We start from the raw sequence: 17,932 nt of genomic DNA, 5'->3' as shown, positions 1-17,932 counted from the left end.
ACCGCCTTTGCTCAGGTAGAAATACATATCTCGAGGCTGTGTCGAACCGGGCCCCCAAATATTCTAGAGATTGCGAGGGGGTCAGGTGACTTTTGGCTATATTGACGACCCAGCCCAGAGATTGAAGCACTGAGACCACTCTGGCTGTTACTTGATGACTCTCTACTGCAGAGTCCGCTCTGATGAGCCAGTCATCTAGGTACGGGTGAACCCGAATACCCTCTCGCCTGAGGAAGGCAGCTACTACCACCATTACCTTGGAAAAGGTTCGGGGAGCTGTGGCGAGGCCAAAAGGCAAGGCCAGAAACTGGAAATGTTTTCCCATCACCGCAAACCGCAGAAACCTCTGGTGCGGGGGCCAAATAAGATTGTGCAAATAAGCTTCTTTCAGGTCCAGAGACGTGTGAAACTCTCCTTGCTGTACCGCCACAATGACGGAGTGCAGGGTTTCCATGTAAAAATGCCGCACTCTTAGAGACTTGTTGACTTCCTTTAAGTCTAGAATGGGCCGAAAAGACCCACCTTTTTGCGGCACAACAAAGTAAATGGAGTAACGTCCGGAACCGTGCTCGGCGGGAGGAACAGGGGACACCGCCCCTAGGTGAATCAAGCCTTGCAAGGTCTCCTCTACCGCCGCCCATTTGACGGCAGAGCTGCATCGGGACTCCACAAACACGTCTCTCACCGGGGCATTGAATTCTATACGATAGCCATCTCTGATCAGGTCCAGAACCCACTGATCTGAGGAAATCTTGACCCACTCCTCGAGAAAGAGGGAAAGTCGTCCTCCTATTGCAGGAATCGAGGAGAGGGCCGGGGCACCATCATTGAGAGGGTCACCCTTGAACTCCAGGCTTTGAGCCGATCGCTGCAGAGCACTTGTCCGAGCGAAAGGAGTTCCTCTGCTGAAAGTGGGCATGAGATGTGAACCCAGCAGAACACCCCGGGCGGTACCTTCCAGCTTCACGAAAGCGAGGTCTATAAGAGAAGAGGACCAACTGACCCTTGGAGGGAGGCCGCAGCCTATTCTTGAGTAAGTGCTGGGGTTTAGTATCCCCCAGGCCCTTGACAATTTTCTCCAACTCCTCACGAAATAGGAGAAGGCCTTGAAAGGGCAACTTCACCAACCTTTGCTTAGAGGCCATGTCCGCCGCCCAATGCCGCAGCCACAGAAGGCGGCGAGCCGCCACTGCCACAGCCATCTGTTTAGCCGAGGCTCTGACCAGATCATAAAGGGCGTCAGCCAAAAAGGATAAGGCTGACTCCACCCGCGGAGCCACCTTAGGAAGGGACTCCGCTCCATCCCCGGGCTGTTCCACTGCCTGTTGCAACCAAGCGAGGCAGGCTCTGGCAGCGTAGCAGCTGCATGCAGATGCCCGTAAAGTAAGGCCTGAAATTTCAAAGGACCATTTCAGTGCTGATTCCAGACATCGGTCCTGCATGTCCTTCAGGGCGACTCCTCCCTCAACTGGGAGGGTAGTCCTCTTTGTCACAGCCGTGACTAGGGCATCCACTTTAGGCACTGCTAAGCGCACCAAATGCTCCTCACTTAGAGGGAATAATTGCCCCATTGCCCTGGAAACTTTCAAAGGACCCTCGGGGTCAGCCCATTGAGCCGAAATAAGCTCTTGGATGGAGTCATGTAAAGGAAAAGCTCGAGCAGGCTTCTTAGTACTTGCCATCCTTGGATTACCAGAGGAGGCTTCGGCACTCCCAGGATCTTCAATAGAGAGGACCTGCAAGGCATCAGAAATAAGCGCTGGCAGCTCTTCGCGGTGGAAAATCCTCATGGCGGAGGGATCATCTGGATCCAGTGGCAATCCTGCACCTTCCTATGGCTCTTCAGGCCACGAGGGCTTGCCAGACCCCTCAGAGTCCCCACAGCCCAACCACGGGGGGGGGGGGGGGGGTGCGCCACTCTCTGAAGGGGAATTAACCCTTCTGCGCTTGTTTCCCATCCCACAAGACGTACCAACCCCCAGCCCTGGCTGACCCCTTGCACCCGTTACCTTCGCTCCTGCGCCCGATCGGCTGAACGCCTCTGGAGGAAATCTCGCACCCATACTGATTTCATTCATTACACATTCATGCTATCCTCCTTCCAGTCCTCCCTATTCCTCGCCAAACAGGACTATTACACCCAATTGACTAATTCCCTCAGCTCTAACCCTCGTCGTCTCTTCGCCACCCTTAACTCCCTCCTCAAAGTACCCTCTGCTCCCACCCACCCCCCTCACTCTCTCCTCAATCACTGGCTGACTACTTCCGCGACAAGGTGCAGAAGATCAACTTCGAATTCACCACCAAACCATCTCCTCCTCTTCACCCTTTAACCCACTCCCTCAACCAACCAACCCAGACCTCCTTCTCCTCTTTTCCTGATATCACCGAAGAGGAAACTGCCTATCTTCTCTCCTCCTTGAAATGCACCACCTGTTCCTCTGACCCCATCCCCACCAACTTACTCAACACCATCTCTCCTACCATCACCTGCCCCCCATCTGTCATATCCTCAACCTCTCTCTCTCCACTGCAACTGTCCCTGACACCTTCAAGCATGCTGTAGTAACACCACTCATCAAAAAACCATCACTTGACCCTACCTGTCCCTCCAACTATCGCCCAATTTCCCTCCTACCCGTCCTCTCCAAGATACTTGAATGCGCCGTTCATAGCCATTGCCTTGATTTTCTCTCCTCTCATGCCATCCTCGATCCACTTCAATCCGGCTTTCGCCCCCTACACTCGACAGAAACGGCACTATCTAAAGTCTGCAATGACCTGTTCCTTGCCAGATCCAAAGGCCACTATTCCATCCTCATCCTCCTTGACCTATCCGCCGCTTTTGACACTGTCAATCACTATTTACTTCTTGCCACACTGTCCTCATTTGGGTTCCAGGGCTCTGTCCTCTCCTGGTTCTCCTGTTCTCTCCCACCGTACCTTCAGAGTACAGTCTCATGGTTCTTCCTCCACCCCCATCCCGCTCTCCGTTGGAGTTCCTCAGGGATCTGTCCTTGGTCCCCTTCTTTTTTCAATCTACACCTCTTCCCTGGGCTCCCTGATCTCATCTAATGGTTTCCAATATCATCTTTACGCCAACAACACCCAGCTTTCTCTCTCCACACAAGACATCACTGCGGAAACCCAGGCCAAGGTATCGGCCTGCTTATCCGACATTGCTGCCTGGATGTCCAACCGCCACCTGAAACTGAATATGGCCAAGACCGAGCTTATTGTCTTCCCACCCAAACCCACTTCTCCTCTCCCTCCACTCTCTATCTCAGTTGATAACACCCTCATCCTCCCCGTCTCATCTGCCCGCAACCTCGGAGTCATCTTCAACTCCTCCCTCTCCTTCTCTGCGCATATCCAGCAGATAGCCAAGACCTGTCACTTCTTCCTCTATAACATTAGCAAAATTCGCCCTTTCCTCTCTGCGCACACCACTCGAACTCTCATCCATTCTCTCATTACCTCTCGCCTTGACTACTGCAACCTACTCCTCACTGGCCTCCCACTTAGCCATCTATCCCCCCTTCAGTCCGTTCAGAACTCTGCTGCACGTCTTATCTTCCGTCTGGACCGATTTACTCATATCACCCCCCTCCTCAAGTCACTTCACTGGCTTCCGATTAGGCACCACATACAGTTCAAGCTTCTCCTACTAACCTACAAATGTACTCGATCTGCTGCCCCTCCCTACCTCTCTACCCTCATCTCCCCCTACGTTCCTACCCGTAACCTCCGCTCTCAAGACAAATCCCTACTTTCAGTACCCTTTCTCCACCACTGCCAACTCCAGGCTCCGCTCTTTCTGCCTCGCCTCACCCCATACTTGGAATTAACTCCCTGAGCCCATTCGCCAGGCTCCCCCTCCCTGCCCATCTTCAAATCCTTGCTCAAAGCCCACCTCTTCAATGTCGTCTTCAGCACCTAACCACCATACCTCTATTCAGGAAATCTAGACTGCCCCAACTTGACATTTCGTCCTTTAGATTGGAAGCTCCTTTGAGCAGGGACTGTCCTTCTTTGTTAAACTGTACAGCGCTGGGTAACCCTAGTAGCGCTCTAGAAATGTTAAGTAGTAGTAGTAGTAGTAGCTGTCAGGGGAAAACGCCCCTGACGGTAGTCCCAGGCCGGGTTCCACTGGAGGGGGATCAGTTAGCAGGGCAGAATGAGACCCCCTGCGGGACAGCTCTTTTTAACATGAATGCCTTATGTAGCAACAAAACAAATTCAGGGGAGAAAAACTCGCCCTGACCTCCTGGTTCCAGCCCGGGGCTAGAAGCTCCTCTACTAGCCTCAATTCGAGGGCCCCCTCCGGATTCAAACCCCTCTGCGTCTGCGGGGGTCGTGTCATGAGGCGCGTCCAAAATGGTGCCCGCTGCCAGCTCCACGGAGCGGGAAGAAACATCGCTCGCCATGCTCAGGCCGGCTCTGACGTCTGAAGAGCACGATTTATAGAGCCCCACTGCGGATCTGCGCTTGCCACAACGGGAACAAAGCTTAACAACCTCTGCAGGCATCGCCGAAAACGGCGGGAATTCAAAATGGCGGATTCTCGCCAAAAACGTCTCGATCGCGGGCCTCCCCGGAGGAGCTACAAAACACTCTTACCTCACCAGACCGAGTCCCAGAGCTCCGGTCAAACTGTGCAATCAGAAGAAAACCTCTTTTCTGGAATCGCAGCACCAAAGCGCAACGCAACTTTTTTTTTTTTACGTTGTGAGGAAAGTAGAGGCAACAGCTAAAGAGGCAATTTCTCCAACTTCGGAGGTTCAGTAGAGTGGGAAAGGCAGGGAAAGGCCGATCCAATGTGCCTGCATCCACCAAGGAGAGTGTGGGAAAAGACAGGGACAGGGCAAACCTATGTCTACACATTCACATCGAGGGCCGGGTAAGGCAGGGAAAGGGCTAACCTATGTGCCTTTAAAGTGAAGCTGCAATAGCCCCAACACCCCTGCTACCAGTGGCCAAAGCACAGGAGCCACCCCAGGCAGATTTTTGAAGGAGCTGAATAAGCTGCAACCACCCTGCTGGGGAGATAGAGAATACTGAAGAGGCAGATGGAGCTAGCTGGCCATGAGGCTCTATGGTTTTTCAGTGCTCTCTATCTCCCCCTGCTGGTAGGTGGACAGAACCCACTCGTAACGGATTCATCTGCTTGATGAGAAGGAATAGTGCATCGATTTTTAGCACACAGAATTGAAGTGAATTGCATGCAAATTAATTAGAGAAAATACAGTGCACACTGGTGCAACATCAGGCATTTCTGTCTCTCTTCCTGTCAGTGTGAGAATAAAGTTTGTTTCCTTTCCCATCAGTGTACAAGTCTAAAACAAAAAACAGCCAATTAAAGAAACCCTGGTGGCCCAGTGGGCCCTGAACCACCTACCTGCCTTGCAGAGCTATCAGGTCCAGGGCACCTGGCAAAGGGAGGCCCTCAACCAAAGAGTTTACAAAACTGCAGAAACCAGCAGCATCTTCTTCGGCCATCTTGGAAAATGGTAGCGTCTGACCCCTAGCAGTACATTAACAAGACACCATTAGGGGAGAGTCTACCAAATAAAAAAGGGCTTCCCCTATTTGGAAGAGAGTCTAAATAAGGGGGCACTTCCCTTATTAACAAAATGACCTTAGCGGGGTATCTCAACATACTGCTAGGGGTCAAACACTGCCATTTTCCAGTACAGCGTTCTCAGTTGTATCAAATTTTCAAATCCACAAAATCACAGTTCTATGTAACACATGTTCAAAAATGTATTCAGATGAAAAACCTCACTTCTTATCCAAATATTCATTTAAATATCTTCCACACAATCATAATTGTCATCGATACTTTCAAAACTGGTTTGTCAACTTCCATAAACAAAAGATTTTTTTTTTAATCTTGAACACTTCACTTTAAAATGTTAAAACTTAAAAACACTCTTAGACATGACTGACCCCTATCTTAAGGTACTGTAAAGTACGGACGTCCGAAGATAAGGGTCAATCATGTCTAAGGGTGTTTTCAAGTTTTAACATTTTAAAGTGAAGTATTCAAGATAAAAGAAAAATCTTTTGTATATGGAAGTTGACAAACCAGTGTTGAAAGTATCAATGACAATTATGATTTTGTGGAAGATATTTAAATAAATACTTGGATAAGAAGTGAAGTTTTTCATCTTAACATATTTTTGAACATTTGCTACATAGAAGTATGAGTCTGAGAATTTGATATGTGAGTCATTCCATGTCAAGTGGTCTGGTGGTCCCTGCTCGACCATCACGGATTTCGATTAAATTTTCTGTGAACATTCATACATGTCCCTTCTATGGTATGACTCTGTGATTTCGGCAACTTTGAGACACTGTATCTCCGGCAATATTTTGTTAAGAGAAACAAAACTTGGCCATCTTGTACAACTTTTTCCGCTCTATTAAACAAAATAATAAAAAAATCTTCAAGAGCGATTTCCATGAAGAAAATTTGGAGCAAACTTGGTCCAAAAAATTTGCGGCTCGAAAAAATTGTAAACTTTGGCTTTTTATATCTCTGGAATGAAAGGTGTGATAAACGTGAAACTTTGCACACAACAACCTATCAACACAAGGTTTTCGAATATAAAATTTCATTCTCCTAATATTTTCCATTAGTTCACAAATTGAGTGTAAAGTTGATGATTTTTGCAAAAACGCCAAAAATAGGGTATTTTTAGCCCACTTTTACAAAAAAATGACCTTCTGGAAACTCTTTTTAATCATTTTCATTAGAAAGAGCATGTTTCAAACCCCTTAAAAAAGTAGGGTTGGTTTTTCATCACTGGCATATAAGGCCCTAGAAATAGGGACAAAGTTGAGGACGTTGCTATTGCAACGTCATATACTTCAACCAGCATTTTTCTATAATGTGTCATTTTCTTACCAGCAGGTGGAGATAGAGAACACTTGATTAAAAAGAGTTTCCAGAAGGTTTTTTTCTTGTGTGCAAAGTTTCATGTTTATCACACCTTTCATTCCAGAGATATAAAAAGCCAGACTTTACAATTTTTTCGAGCCGCAAATTTTTCCGACCAAGTTTGCTCCACATTTTCTTCATGGAAATCGCTCATGAAGATTTTTTTTTCATTATTTTGTTTAATAGAGCGCACAAAGTTGTACAAGATGGCCAAGTTTTGTTTCTCTCAACAAAATATTGCCGCAGAAACAGTGTCTCAAAGTTGCCAAAATCTCGGAGTCATACCATAGAAGGCTGCAGTATGGGGTCAAACAGATTACTATATCTCAGCAAGTATTGCATCGGCAAACGTAAAACTTTACCAATGTTCATTGGGGACATGTATAAATGTTCACAGAAAATTTCATCGAAATTTGTGATGGTCGAGCAGGGACCACCAGACCACTTGACATGGAATGACCCAAAAGTGATCAATCCAGATAACCAGTACCTGGCAGAAATCCAATTAGTAGCAACATTCTGTGCTACCAATCCTGGGGCAAGCTGTCAAGTACTTCAGATGATAGGAATCGAGTGGCTCAAAAGGAACTTTGATCAGTTGGGTGAGGACAGCGTTGAGGTCCCACAACACAGGTGAAGGCTTGACAGGGGGCGTTGTCAAAAGCAAACCTCTCGTGAAGCAAACAACTACAGGCTGTCCAGAGATGGGCTTACTCTCTGCATGATAAGCACTAATTGCACTAAAGTGAACCCTTATAGAGTTGGTCCTGAGACCAGACCAAGAGAGGTGTAGAAAGTATTCAAGTAGGATCTGTGTAGGACAAGAAAGGGAATCTAGGGCCTTGCCCTCACACCAGATGGCAAACCTCCTCCATTTGAAAGAGTAACACCTCTTAGTGAAATCTTTCCTGGAAGCCAGCAAGACTCTGAAGACACCAACAGAATAAGGCAAGAAAGCAAATTCTAAACTCTCAACATCCAGGCTGTGAGGGCCAGAGACTGGAGGTTGAGATGTGGAAGAGACCGCCCCCCCCCCCCCCAGTTCTGCATGATGAGGGGTCAGAAAACACTCTGATCTCCAAAGGTTCTTCAGAGGATAACTGCAGAAGCAGAGGGAACTAGATCTGTCTGGGCCAGTATGGATCGATCAGAATCATAGTTTCTCTGTCTTGACTGGGTTTCAGCAAAGTCTTCCCCACAAGAGGGATGAGAGGATACGCATACAGAAGACCGGGCCCCAATGAAAGAGGAAGGCATCCGATGCTAGTTTGTTGTAGGCCTGGAGCCTGAACAGAAGGGAATTTGTGATTGAATTGAGTGGCAAAGAGATCCATTGAGGGGTTGCCCCATACTTGGAAGATCTCGTGGGCTGTGCTCACATTACGTGACCACTTGTGTGGTTGCATGACCCTGCTCAGTCTGTCAGCCAGGCTGTTGGATTTGCCTGCAAGGTAAGTGGCCTTGAGAAGCATCCCATGCTGGTCTGCCCAGTGCCACATCGGGCGTGATCCAGTTACCCCCTGCTTATCTGTTTGAATCAGTACAGCTTGGTAGGACAGCCAATTTCTGAAAGGCTTTAGGGCATTCCGGATTGCCCGTAGTTCCAGGAGGCTGATCTGAAGATTCAATTCCTGAGCTGACCAAGACCCTAGGTGTGAAGCCCATTCACATGAGCTCCCCACCCTAGGTGGAATGCATCCATTGTCAGCAGCTTCTGGGGCTGAGGAATTTGGAATGGAAGTCCCTCAGTCAAATTAGATCGAATTGTCCATCAAAGAAGGGACTGAACCAACTCTGGCTGCACTTGGATGACATCCGTCAGGTTCCCCGAAGCTTGGCACCACTGGCAAGCTAGGGTACACAGGGCAGTTTTCATATGAAGACATGCCATGGGCATGACATGGACAGTGGAGGCCATGTGGCCTAACAACCACAACATCTTCCGAGCTGTAACCTGATGGCTGGCCCAGACCTGAATGGCAAGAGTGACAAGAGAGTGTCCGCCCTCAGCATAGGGAGAAAAGCCTGCACCTGTTGCATGTCTAGCAGGGCTCTGATGAACTCCAATTTCTGCACGGGATGGAGATGGGACTTGGGGTAGTTTAAAATGAACCGTAGCAGCTCCAACACCCGAACAGTTTTATGCTTAGACTCCTGAGCACATCCTCCGACGTGCTCTTCACCAGCCAATTGTCCAGATCAGGGAACACATGGACTCCCAGTCTGTGTTGCGATGCTGCGTCTACTTACAAGACACTTGGTGAACCCTGGGAGCTGACACGAGACGAAAAGGCAACACACCGTACTGGAACTAATGTGTCCCCAGCCAAGATTGAAGATACTTCCTGTGACCTAGAAGCATCGGGATGCGAGTGTAGGCATCCAGAGAGCACAGTCAATCGTTTTCCTGAATCATGGGGAGAAGGGTGCCCAGAAAAACCATCCTGAACTTTTCTTTGACCAGGAATTTGTTCAGCGTCCTTAGATCTAAGATGGGATGTACCCCCCTCCTGTTTTCTTGGGCACAAGTACCTGGAATAGAATCCCTGCCCTTCTTCCCCTGGTGGAACAGGCCCATCCACATAGTCCTTAAGAAAGGCAGAGAGTTAATCTGCAAGTACCTGCTCGTGCTGATAACTGAAGTGAGATGCTCTTGGTGGGCATTTTGGTGGAAGTTACACCAATGCAGGGCATAACCGAGACGCGCTATTTGGAGAACCCATTGGTCAGAGGTTACAAGGGGCCACCTTTCTTGAAAAAAAAAATGTACCTTCTTGTCACATCTGTGGCCGTGACCACCCTCAGACTTACCTTGTTCCTGGGGGTCAGCTTCCTAGCTGGCTCCTGTTTCTTCTGTCTGTCCTTTCTGAGCTAGCTCTGGCTCTCTGTGCTGGCTGCATCCAGCAGCATGACACTAATTGCCTCACTATACTGCACCTCTGGGTGTTGCCTGGGTTAGCTCTCTCTCTCTCTCTCTCTGTGTGCTGGCTGCTTCCAGCATGACTCTAATTGCTTCACTACACTACACCTGGGTGTGGGAAGCCTCTCTGTGTTTCACTGTGCTTTCTGCCTGCTCTGTGGTTTGTGCCTGAACAGCCTCCGCAGTTACTTAGAGATTGCTGCAGCTGTGTCTCTGGTGTTGAAGGGCTTTATTAATCACTTAGAGACTGCAGCCTTTGCCTTTGCATCGTATAAGGTCCCTGGTATGCTAGAGTGCTCTGTGCACTGCTACATTGTCCAGTTCTGTGTACAGCTTCTAGGTCTCCTGAGTTTAGCCTCTGGTTTTCCCCGGTGGGGTTTCCTTGGTTTCTGGAGCTTCAGCCCTAGCCTTGTCCTTTGACAGTTCTCCTTGTTACTGGAGCTCCAGCCCTAGTCTTGCTATTGGTTCTGACCCTTGCCTGTACCTATCTACTGCTCTGCTAGCCGCCTGCCCAGAGACTCCTGCTTTGAACCTGACCACGCCTGTCTCTGCCTATTGCCTATACTCAGTTATTCTCTGCCAGCCACCTGTCTCTGCCTATTGCTGGTACTCAGATCTTCTCTGCCAGCCACCTGTCTCTGACTATTGCCAGAACCCGGACATTCCCTGCCTGCCTGTCTCACGTTAGCCTAGGTACCTGGGAGCACTGCTGGATCCTGACTCCGGTTGTTCCTGTTGCTGGTTCCAGTTCTGGTTTTCCTGTAAGCCCTACCGGCTGCTCGAACCTGAGGGCTCAACCCTCAGGGAAAGGCAGCTAAGCGTAGGTGAAGCCTACTCCAGTGTGTTCCGGTCCGGTGCGTTCCAGTCCCGAGTGTTCCAGTGCAGGACTCCAGTCCGGGGTTCCAGTCCAGCCTTGTCTCTTCTCTGCTCCGAAGGTGGTCTTGCCTGCCACTGCCGCTCCTTGGCCGTGGTCCAAGGACTCACGTACCCAGGGTTCCCGGGGAAAAAGCCTGACAGAATGCCAAGGTCCTCGAGAACACGACACCTCTCCCGGACCGGCAGGTCGTCCGGGACAGTTACCATTATGGCAGTTATACTCAGCTGGAGACAGTCAAACGCTCATCTCTGGCTTTGACAGGGGAGCTGGCTGGTCCTTGAGCACACTCTGTCAACGAGAACAAGAGTTCCTCTGCAAGTACCTGCCTGTGCTGAGAGCTGAAAGAATGAGCTCTCGGTGGGCAATTTGGAGGTTTGAAGAGACAATTTAGGGCATATCCGATATGGACTATTTAAAGAACCCACTGGTCGGAGGTTATAAGAGGCCACCTTTGTTGAAAAAATGTTAACATCCCCCCAACTGGCAAGTTGTCCGGAACACTTTTACTACGGCTATGCTCTGCTGGAGTCAGTCAAAAGCTTGCCCCCTGCTTTGACTGGGGAGCAGCAGGGGCTTTAGGCGCATGCTGTTGATGTGAATGAGTGCACTGGGGCTGAGCCCGAGTAGGCTGATGAGCCGCAGGAGTGTACCTACTCCGTGGCTTGCCAAAGAATCTAGATGAGGAGGTGGATGCTGAAGGTGTCCCGCAGGAGAGAGAAGAGATGGTATCAGTGTTTTTCTTGATCTCGTCAGTGACCTCCTCAACCTTCTCTTCAAAAAGGTTTATCCCCCACCCTCCCCCTGACATGAGGCATCTGCCAACCTCTGAACAGAATGTTCCAAGTCTGAAACATGCAACCATGAGAGTTTGTGCATTGCTATACTTTGAGCAGAGATCCTGGATACCACATCAGTGTCATAAATGCCCCAGCCAAGAATTTTCGACACGCCTTCTGCTGCTTGACCAACTGGCGAAAAGGCTCAGCCTGCTCTGGAGGGAGCGCATCGACCAAAGTCTGACAGCTGTCTCACCAAGTTTCGCAAATAAATACTTGTGAAGAGCTGGTATGACTATACCCAAGAGATCAGCACTGAAGCCTGGTACATCTTCCTCCCAAAAGAATCCAGGATTCTAGCTTCTCTGCCTGTAAGCGCCAAGGCACAATTCCAAGTACTCCTGGCTATTTTGAGAGTATATTCCATCACCAAGGAATCGTGAGGCAACTGAGGCTTTACAAACCCAGGTTCACTGTGGATCCAATACTAGGTGTCCATCTTCTTCGGCTCAACAGGGACCCACAGAGGGGACGCCCAGTTCCCAACGAGGACTTCCTTGAGTACCTCATGGAGAGGTGCCGTCACAGCCTCCTTAGGAGGAAATGTGTAGTCCAGGACCTCGAGCATCGTAGCCCTAGGCTCATCTTCCACCTCCAAAAGAAATGGATTGGCTTTAGCCATTTTCTTGCCAAAGATGGAAAAGAAAGGCTCTCTGGTGTTGTTGCCAGAGATGGTCCTATTGCAGCGGCTATAGCATTTAAAGCTTCAATGACATGGAAGGAAAAACAGCCATGGCTAAATCAAACAGTTCGATGAGGACTAAAAAAAGGGGCACTCACCAGAAAAATTGAAGGAGAACTACCCAAACAGAGCTCAGGCCTAAGAGGGCCCATTGAACGTGTCAAAAACAAAGGAAACCTAAAAGTGGGGAAAAATAAACTAAAACTATAAGGGAAGGGAGACTGACCTTTCCAAAGAAAGAAAAACAAAAAATCAGGGCAGAACCCCAAAGGGAAAGCACAAAACCTGAAAAAAAGGCACACACACTAGACGCTATGAGGAGCGTGGGACAATCACATTCTCTCCTCTTACTGTGGATGAGAAGAGACCGATAGTCCCGCACTCTCACAGTACTCAATAAAGCTATTTTTAGCGGTTTAAGTTCTGCACTGCTCAACGTGGATGTCAACCCCCAATTGTGAGAATAGGGCCTGCTTGTTCTCAGAGAATGAAGATTATTAGGGTTTTCTTGGGAGCACTGCTAGTGACATTTTTACATATGGTTAATAGAGATAAATTGCTTCATTTCTATTTCAGAAATGGGGTAAAAATTTATGAATCATAAAATTTTAATTTATCCAAATATTTCTTGTGAAGCACAAACAAAAAAGCAATTATTGCTTCACCTGGGTGTTCTCCAAATAGGAGCAACTTTTTTTCTGAAATTTCCTTGTAAGTTTATAGTGAATCAGTCGTCATTTAAGCATGGTTTTTTTTATTCCCCTCATTTGACTGCATTCTTGGCTTTCAGAAAACCTCTGGTGCTGGAACCTTCCAGGGAGGATGAGTGGGGTTTTCTTTGAAGAATTGTGACTCAACCCTCAGTGTATCAATACTACTTTCCTTTTAGATCCTTTTACAAAGCCGCACTAGCGTTTCTTGTGCAGCATACGTGACTAAACCAATTCAAATCCTTTGGGATTTATCGCATTTGCTATGCAGAAATCACTAGCATGGTTTGGTAAAGGGAACCCTAAGTTTTCTTAATGATTCCTATTGTTAATGGCCCTCCCTCATAACTTGTGGGCCCTATGTGATTAAATTTTCTCTTTCTTAATGATGTGATGTAATTCATGCCTTATTTTTGGCTTTTCTGTTCACGTGTATTTACTTCATTTTGTTAAACCTATAAATAAAAAAATTAAAAACTGTGTGCGTACTAAGTTTATACATGCATATTTTATAACATATAGAGATAGGAGGAAGAGAAATATCAAGGAGTTTATTTCTTGATGCTGACAGTATTTGTTTTCTCTTGCTAAAACAATCCAACGTTGACCGAAGAAAACATTGCGCCGGCTTGTCTTGTTTTTGAATAACCATGATACCACCATACCCCTGAGGCATGCATTGCCAAAACGTGGCAGGTCACTGGTTTTGATCTGCCTATTCATCAATAAGTGACTATTTTTGCCATACTGGTGTACTGTATTTTCAATATTGACTGGGTCTCGCCATGCCTGGTTCTTTTTTTCTAACAATCTTATTTTATAATAAAACTAGACTTTGAGCCCGTAAAAACGGGCTATTATAGGAAGGGGGGGGGTTGAAAGGCCCGCCCCCACCGCCGAGTTCGCCGCTGCCCCTCCCCCTCTGAGTTCGCGCCCCCCCTCACCGAGCCGTCACCACCCACCTTCCACCCGGCCGGGCCCTCGCTCCGCTATTGAAACAGCGAGGGTCCGGGAACGCAGCACTGAGCTCTGCTGAGCTGCCGACATCGGCCTTCGTTCTTCTTCTCTGCCTGTCCCGCCCTCGTGTGACGTAACGTCGTCGAGGGCGGGACAGAGGCAGAGAAGAAGAAGGAAGGGCGATGTCGGCAGCTCAGCAGAGCTCAGTGCTGCGTTCCCGGACCCTCGCTGTTTCAATAGTGGAGCGAGGGCCCGACTGGGTAGAAGGTGGGTGGCGGCGACTCGGGTGGGGGGAGCGTTAGACGGCGGTGTCCCTCCCTCAGCAATGCGCAGTACAGACCCTCTGTGTTCTGCCCCCCGTCATCACGTATTGACGTGGGGGCGGGGCAGAGAAGGTCTCTACTGCGCATTTGCGAGTGAGTACGGTCACTCGCCGTTTATATGTTTGATATGGGCGGCTAAATGGCAGATGACGTTTAATATGAGCAAGTGCAAGGTGATGCATGTTGGAAAAAGAACCCGAATTATAGCTACATCATGTAAGGTTCCGCGTTAGGAGTTACGGACAAAGAAAGGGATCTGGGTGTTGTTGTCGATAATACACTGAAACCTTCTGCGCAGTGTGCTGCTGCGGCTAGGAAAGTGAATAGAATGTTGGGTATCATTAGGAAAGGTATGGAAAACAGGTGTGAGGATGTTATAATGCCATTGTATCGCTCAATGGTGCGACCGCACCTTGAGTACTGTGTTCAATTCTGGTTGCCGCATCTCAAGAAAAATATAGCAGAATTGGAAAAGGTGCAGCGAAGGGCGACTAAAATGATAGCGGGGATGGGACGACTTCCCTATGAAGAAAGACTAAGGAGGTTAGGGCTTTTCAGCTTGGAGAAGAGACGGCTGAGAGGAGACATGATAGAGGTATATAAAATATGGAGTGGAGTGGAACAGGTGGATGTGAAGCGTCTGTTCACGCTTTCCAAAAATACTAGGACTAGGGGGCATGCGATGAAACTAGTGTAGTATATTTAAAACAAATCGGGAGAAAATGTTTCTTCACCCAACGCATAATTAAACTCTGGAATTCACTGCTGGAGAACGTGATGAAGGCGGTTAGCTTGGCAGAGTTTAAAAAGGGGTTAGACGACTTCCTAAAGGACAAGTCCATAAACCGCTACTAAATGGACTTAGGAAAAATCCACAATTCCAGGAATAACATGTATAGAATGTTTGTACGTTTGGGAAGCTTGCCAGGTGCCCTTGGCCTGGATTGGCCGTTGTCGTGGACAGGATGCTGGGCTCGATGGACCTTTGGTCTTTTCCCAGTGCGGCATTACTTATGTACTTATATGCACATATATCCTAACTCTGTCTCTACTCTATCCAACCTAGGTCCCTGGAAATAACTATGCACATGTAAAAGTAGGCACATGCTTTCTGTGAGTAAACATCTTACCTTTGTATGACTGAGATCATGCAATTTTTATAAAAGCTGTTTTCTGAATGTTAAACAGGCTTTACTTGCAGAAAAGAATATATTTCCATGAGTGAAATGGTGTTTCACACACAGAAATAGTCTTTTTATAAAATTATCTAGGATATATGTGCAGGCGTTTAGTTGAGAGAGTTGGGAAGAGGTCAGCATTTATTATGCACATACTATAACACACAACTGTGTGTGTAAAGTAAGCCAGGAAAGTTGGGCGTGCTAAATAGCAGGTGCAAATATGTGCATGTACTTTGTGTGAGGTAATTTGAAAAGGGAAGTTATGTACATACTTTCCATTTGAAAATTGGTGCACACTTTCCACACAAGTTAGACAACCTGTTATAAAACTACCCTTTAAAACGAGAGTAAGTGATGAAGAAAGTGCTAATAAAAATGATTAAAACCCCACCTTATAAACGGCTAGTTTCAGTAAATGGCACTCAAAAATCGGCGCTCAATGCTATTCTACAGTGGGCACTCAAAGATGAGCGCCCAATTTAGAATAGAATTGAGTGCCGATTTTGGTGCCCAAATTTGAGTGCCAGGACTTACACCTACAGAAACCAGGTGTAATGCGTAGTGTCAATTTGGGGACATATCCCCAGTATTCTATAACACTGAGCACAAATTTTAGGAATGCCTCTGACCCACTCATGCATCTCACATAGCCACGCCCCTTTTTCAGTTGAATGACATGGGATTTGGGCGGGCATTGTTACAGAATAGCACGTAGCAAGATGAGCACAAAAATTCAAACTGGTGCCAATTACTGCTAATTAGCACCCAATTACTGGCACTAACCAGCTCGTTAGCCAATTTAGTTAGGCACACATTGGACCGGAGCTCAAATATCGGCGCCCAATTTTGGATGCCATATATAGAATCCATGAGAAAATGTAATGGCTGGAGATAGAATGGAAAGGGAGATATTACAGAAACATTCAAATATGTAAAAGCCTTAAATAAATTAAAGAAAGTTGAAATTTTCCATAGAAAAGAAATTCCAGTGAAAAGGGGTTACAACGGAAGGGGAAGACTCAGAAGGAAAAAAAAAAGTAATTAAAATACTTTTTTTTTTTTTTTTTTACCGAGTTGGTGGTAGATGCACTACTATAATATTCAGAATTAAAGCCTGCTTGGAACCAAGATAAAGAACAGTTGAGAGACTACAATACTGCAAATAATCCATCATTCATACCCTTAAGAGCCAGGCGAAGGTAGTGGTGAATATGAGAAAATAAGGCATAGATAAAGGAAACATGACACAGTGAAATGGCTAGTTATGGGAAGTCAGTTTGGAACCAGCTACAAGTACCAAAAAAACCCCAACTGCGCTAGTAGGTTAGGGGTAGAAAAAATACGGTGTATGGTGACAGGAAGCAATACCTAAAAATCACTGAAGGCAACCGAGTAGCTGGACTGAAACTAGGTGGCTACAATTCCCCAGAAATCCACCAGGTCAGTTTAGTGGCTGCCATTTAACATCCAGTAAAACCATGAGGACCTACGTAATCAAATGCTTGGGCAACAGTCTAAACAGTTCTGGAATACTGTTAGAAAGCAAGAGCTAAGCCACGGGAGTGGGTGTGTGGGATTAAGTATAAAGGCCTGTATGCTCATCTACCCAGAACCAATGAAAAAGACAGTAACTGATTTGAATAAGCAGCAATACCCTTAGTGATATGAACCAGAAAACTGAGAAGCCTAGATAAGCTAATTGGTCCTTATCTTTCAGCATCTACTATGCTGCTATGTAAGAAACCTTTCACTCTGTCAATGTCTCTGCTAGTAATTGAGTCCTCCCCTGAAAAAGCCAACCAATAACATAAAAACTGATTATACAGCATCTAAATTTTCAGCAAGTTCTTACCACACTGGGGCTCCTGAGGAGATCCTTTCATAAACAACATGCAAGGGGCAGCACTGATCAGTTTGTTCAGCCGCACAATGACTCTAGCTGGTATAGAAGAGCTAGAATGGTGGTACTGAATTTTTTCGGTTATGTCACAAGCGGATGCACCTCCTAGGCGGTCAATCTTTCGAGAACACTGGAAAAAAATGAAATTAGGCATTTGGAAACATTTTCTATAAGCTCAGAAGTCTCCAAGAGTACAAAGATAATGGCACAATAGGCAGTTATGATAAATATGGCCAAAGCAACAATACTGCCTAATTTGCAACTGTAAACTACAGCAGCACAGCACTATTTTTGCACTAAAATTTCCTTACAGACCCCTTTATGTAGCTGCAATTTCAGTGTTATAATATAAACATAATTTGATACTGAGTAAAAAAAAACGTATATTTGAATATCTCAAGTCTAACTGGTTTTCAATATAGTTTCCATTTTCTGTTTTTAAAATATGGGGGGAGGTGTATAATAACACCCATGATATCGTTAAGCATCTCTTCTCTTAAAATTAGTCTTTTATGCAAGCAAACTGTCACATTTCACAGTGGTAACACTTCCAAGTTATTTAATGAAGTGTAGCTGTCAAATTTGCATAACAAAATCCATCTA

General features: G+C 46.8%; 1 protein-coding gene across 3 annotated transcripts in view; it reads right to left on the bottom strand.

Annotated features, from left to right (window-relative positions):
- LOC115470074 (glutaredoxin-3-like) overlaps window positions 1-17,932 on the bottom strand; it is a 177,169-nt gene that overhangs the window by 122,356 nt on the left and 36,881 nt on the right. For all 3 annotated transcript variants that reach the window (XM_030202966.1, XM_030202965.1, XM_030202968.1), the window contains one exon: window positions 17,282-17,459. In XM_030202966.1, the coding sequence (XP_030058826.1) occupies window positions 17,282-17,459 (178 nt within the window). The remainder of the gene's footprint in view (window positions 1-17,281; window positions 17,460-17,932) is intronic.

The sequence above is a fragment of the Microcaecilia unicolor genome, chromosome 5 (assembly GCF_901765095.1).
Source record: "Microcaecilia unicolor chromosome 5, aMicUni1.1, whole genome shotgun sequence".
In the NCBI taxonomy this organism is placed as follows: domain Eukaryota; kingdom Metazoa; phylum Chordata; class Amphibia; order Gymnophiona; family Siphonopidae; genus Microcaecilia; species Microcaecilia unicolor.
This window is presented reverse-complemented; position numbering and strand designations above follow the sequence as displayed.